Source organism: Palaemon carinicauda, chromosome 8 (genome assembly GCF_036898095.1).
Source record: "Palaemon carinicauda isolate YSFRI2023 chromosome 8, ASM3689809v2, whole genome shotgun sequence".
Classification (NCBI taxonomy): Eukaryota; Metazoa; Arthropoda; class Malacostraca; order Decapoda; family Palaemonidae; genus Palaemon; species Palaemon carinicauda.
The window spans coordinates 111,998,187-112,003,186 of record NC_090732.1 but is presented as its reverse complement, the minus strand read 5'-3'; the positions used below and the strand labels follow the sequence as shown (position 1 = coordinate 112,003,186).

At 38.2% G+C, this 5,000-nt stretch overlaps 1 protein-coding gene across 1 annotated transcript in view; it reads right to left on the bottom strand.

The window, feature by feature from the left end:
* Positions 1 to 5,000, bottom strand: part of LOC137644943 (prolyl 4-hydroxylase subunit alpha-1-like) — a 57,974-nt gene that overhangs the window by 30,897 nt on the left and 22,077 nt on the right. The window contains exon 7 of the mRNA XM_068377820.1: positions 2,287 to 2,444. Within this exon, the coding sequence (XP_068233921.1) occupies positions 2,287 to 2,444 (158 nt within the window). The remainder of the gene's footprint in view (positions 1 to 2,286; positions 2,445 to 5,000) is intronic.

Below are 5,000 nucleotides of genomic sequence, written 5' to 3'. Positions count from 1 at the left end.
GTGGCCTTCTGCAATGCAAAGAATGCCCTATCAACCGCTGCTACTCTCACTTTTCCCATCCCATATGCCCCTCTCCTTCTCTCCACTGATGCCAGCGACGTCGCTATTGGTGCAGTACTTGAACAGGTGGTCAACGGCTCGCCCCGTCCATTGGCCTTCTTCAGCAGTAAACTGACTAAGGCAGAATCGGGTTATTCTACCTTCGATCGTGAATTGCTGGCGGTGCACTTGGCTGTCCGTCACTTTTGCTATTTCTTAGAAGGTACGCCCTTCGTCATTCGCACAGATCACATGACTCTGGTGCACGCTTTCACTCGACAGTCTTTCGCCTGGTACGCCCGTCAACGCCGACATCTCTCCGCCATGACTTAATACAATTGCACCCTTCAACACGTCCCTGGGAAAATGAATCCCGTTGCCGATGTCCTGTCAAGAAACACGTTGGCTGCCGTTCAACTGGGATTGGATTACAACGCCTTGGCTGAAGCCCAACGACAGTAACCAGAGTATCAAGCATGTAGGACATGCTGGACATCCCTACATTGGGAAGACGTCCCTGTTGACGACTCCAACACCACCCTCCTCTGTTACGTCAGTACTGGTAGATCGCGACCGTGGATTCCTGCTCTCATGCGCCGACAGGTGTTTGATTTCATTCACGGCTTTTCTCATCGCTCGCGCCATTCTACTGCGCAGCTGCTGAAGACAAAGTTCATTTGGCAGGGCATTACTAAGGATGCTAAAGATTGGGTTTGCGCCTGTACTTCTTGCCAAACTTCCAAAGTACATCGACACACCGATTCAGGAGTGGGCACCTTTCCTCAACCTCAGCGTCATTTCCCACATATTCACGTCGACGTTCTAGGCCCCCTACCCACATCACAAAGACATTGTTACATGTTAACCGCCATCGACCGCTCCACTCGTTGGCCTGAAGCCATTCCCATGGAAACTGCAACGTCCGCCTCATGTACATCTACCTTACTCTCAGAATGGATAGCAAGATTTGGTATCCGTGAGCATATTACTTTTGACAGGGGTACCACTTTCACCACTCAATTATGGACATCATTAACGAATCTCCCGGGCATCACCCTACACCAGATAACTGTCCACAACCCCACTGCCAATAGAATGGTTGAACGTTTTCATCGCACCCTCAAAGCAACATTGATGTCCCGCTGCAAGGACTCCAACTGGTTTACTCAGCTTACCTGGGTCCTCTTGGGACTAAGGACCACTCCTAAAGATTCCCTGGATGACTCGGTAGCTGAAATGGTGTATGGCGACCCATTGGTCATCCCTGCCGAATATTTTTCTTCTGCAACCTCCTCTGATGATCTCCAGCGCATATGTCACGTCGTGGAAAAATTTACTCCATGCCGCCAGACTTACAAGCCCCCATCGAAGCATCACATACCAACAGACTTGCACTCTGCAACACACGTCTTCCTGCTCAACGACAGTAGCAAGCCACCGCTAAAGCCCCCTTACACGGGCCCTTTCCTTTTGATCCGACGCAATCCGAAGGCATTCCTACTAAATATTTGTGGCAAAGAACAATGGGTCTCCATTGATCCTCTAAAACCTGCTTATCTCCTGCCAGATGACCCGCCTACAGTTCGCCTTTTCAGATCAGGGCTCTCTATTTAACATGTACAGTATGTCATTTTTAGGGTGGGCACCATGTACCACCCGTGTGTCACACGAGCGTACATAGTAACGACATTATTCTTTTTTGTATATATTATCCTTTGTATCTTCACTCTCCCCTCGCACTGACAGCAATGTGCATTAACCTGTAAGTTTACTTCATTGTTAACTGTTAACAGAACCAGTTGCCGGTTTGACAAGAAATGGTATGTTTGTATTTTGTAACCTTCTTACCAGGACCTAGTGTGTATATTTACTCGATGTGTCGTAATAAAATTACTCAGTTGCATTCATCTTGCCTTTGACTCACAACTTACTCTTGTCCCGTCACAGGACTATAGAGAAAGTTTGAGTTTGAAGGAGTAATGGTTAAAAATAAAAATAAATATATTCTCAAGTAATATTTTACCGACCAATATGCAAACAGGTCCCTTAAAAGAAAAGTCAGTGACAGATATAGATTTAAGACCATTTAAAAGCAAAAAATCACAAAATATCTTTCAACCATTGGAAAAGCTATCAATATTCTGACCTTGAAAACTGCCTTGATAAAAGCTAAGATGAAAAAAAAAACCTTTTTTTTTTCCTTAACATAAAACTAGCTAGGAATGTAATTAGGTCTCTGCTCACTACCTCCATTGTTACTTGGCCAATTAGCAACTGGATAAAATTGCTCTGTTCTGGGTCGTTGCTGATGGCTGCTGCTTGGCGATACCACAGGTAGGAATTGGCATATCTGGATTCGTAGAAACTCTCATTGGCAATGCGAACGCAGTCGAAGGCGTTTAGACCTGATTATTAAAAATAATTTCATTATTACCTTTAATACCAATGATTATTATAATTGAAGTATTGTTTAGACTCTAGAGCATACTTTCATAACGCAATCTTATAAAAACAACACTGATGTTCAAGGAATTTCATTGTTTAGGTTTTACGAAGTATTAAGAATTTCTATTTACCAAAAGTTTTAAAATGAACACTAAAAATGATTAAATATTGTAGTAGCACTAAAGTCTTGACCTTTATACTTTGACGTTAAGTTACACAATGAAACTTCAAAACAACACTCATAAACTTTTGTAATATATATATATATATATATATATATATATATATATATATATATATATATATATATATATATATATATATATATATATATATATCTATCTATGTATATATATATATATCTATCTATCTATGTATATATATATATATATATATATATATATATATATATATATATATATATATACATATATATGTATATATATATATATATATATATATATATATATATATATATATATATATATATGCGTGTATATATATATATATATATATATATATATATATATATATATATATATATATCTATATATATATATATATATATATATATATATATATATATATATATATATATATATATGTATATATATATATATGCGTGTATATATGTATATATATATATATATATGCGTGTATATATATATATATATATATATATATATATATATATATATATATATATATATATATATATATATATATATATATATATATTTATATATGTATATATGATACAACTGCAACAACAGTTTTAAAGGTTTAAAGGCAACTCGTGAATGGCAAAGGTAAGGAACAGTCAAATTGCCCTATTGAGCAGGACTACGCCCTAGAGATTGACCATATATACATATGATCTTCGCCCAAACCCCCTCTATGTCCAGGCTATGACAAACGACGGCCGGGTAATGGCTGCTAATAACTCAGCAGATAGACCTATAGGCCCCCCTAAACACCCCATCAGTAGCTCCCAATGATGGTGAGATTGCAGCGACCAAAGAAACTAACGAGTTTGAGCGGGGCTCAAACCTCAGTCTGGCGTTCACCAGTCAGGGCCGTTAACATATCAGCCACTACAACCCATTTCTAGTCCATTGCAGGAAAAAGGCCTCAGATATGCCCTTAGTCATGTCTGGGATTTGGCTATTTTCATCATCACGCTGGCCACTGCGGGTTGGTGATGTGGAGACTTTTGTTTGATCGCTGACAGCAAACTGACCTAGTATGGCGGACCCTGATTAGTAACAGCATTGCTGATCATGTTGATACAAAAACCCTTTCACCACGATAATATATCCCCATTCAAAAAGGGAAATGTATCTATACATACACATATACACAAACACACTCAGATACACACACACACACACACACACACACACATATATATATATATATATATATATATATATATATATATATATATATATATATATATATATATATATATATATATATTATCTCCTCCTACGCCTATTGACGCAAAGGGCCTCGGTTAGATTTCACCAGTCCTCTCTATCTTGAGCTTTTAATTCAATACTTCTCCATTCATAATTTCTCCTACTTCATGCTTCATAGTCCTCAGCCATGTAGGCCTGGGTCTTCCAAATCCTCTAGTGCCTTGTGTAGCCCAGATGAACGTTTGATGAACTAATCTCTCGTGGGGCGTGCGAAGAGCATGCCAAAACCATCTCCATCTACCCCTCATCATGATCTCATCCACATATGGCATTCAAGTAATCTCTCTTATACTATCATTTCTTACCCTATCCTACCATTTAACTCACAATATCCTTCTGAGGGCTTTGTTTTCAAATCTACTAAATCTATTGGAGATTGTTTCATTGTCATATCATGACTCAAATATACATAGAGTAACACCGATCTCACTAAAATAATATATGGTCTGATTTCCATATGTAATTTCCAAATTTTACTTAACCTAGCCATTGTCTGATTTGCTTTTTTCAATCTTTAATTAAACTCTAATTTTAAAGGCCCCAATAGTTCCTAAATACTTAAATGATTCTACCTCATTAATCCTTTCTCCTTCCAGTGATATTTCGTCTTCCATTACAGATTCCGCTCTCTCTCTCTCTCTCTCTCTCTCTCTCTCTCTCTCTCTCTCTCTCTCTCTCTCTCTCTCTCTCTTCTATTTATCTTGAGCCCAACCTCATGTGATAATTCATACATTCTGGTAAGCAAGCATTGCAAATCCTAAGGTGTTCTGCTAACAAGGACAGCGTCATCAGCATACTTTAGGTTTGCTAAATTCCTATCACCAATCCAGTCCAATCCTTCACCACCATCTCCAACTGTTCTATACATTACAAAATCCATGAGGAGGTTAAACAACAAAGGTGACAACACATTCCCTTAGAGTACTTCCTTGTTCACTGGAAATTCATTTAATAAGACTTCATTAACATTAACTTTGCACTTGCTATGCTCATGAACAGACTTAATCAAATTTACATATTTAAGAGGAATTCCAT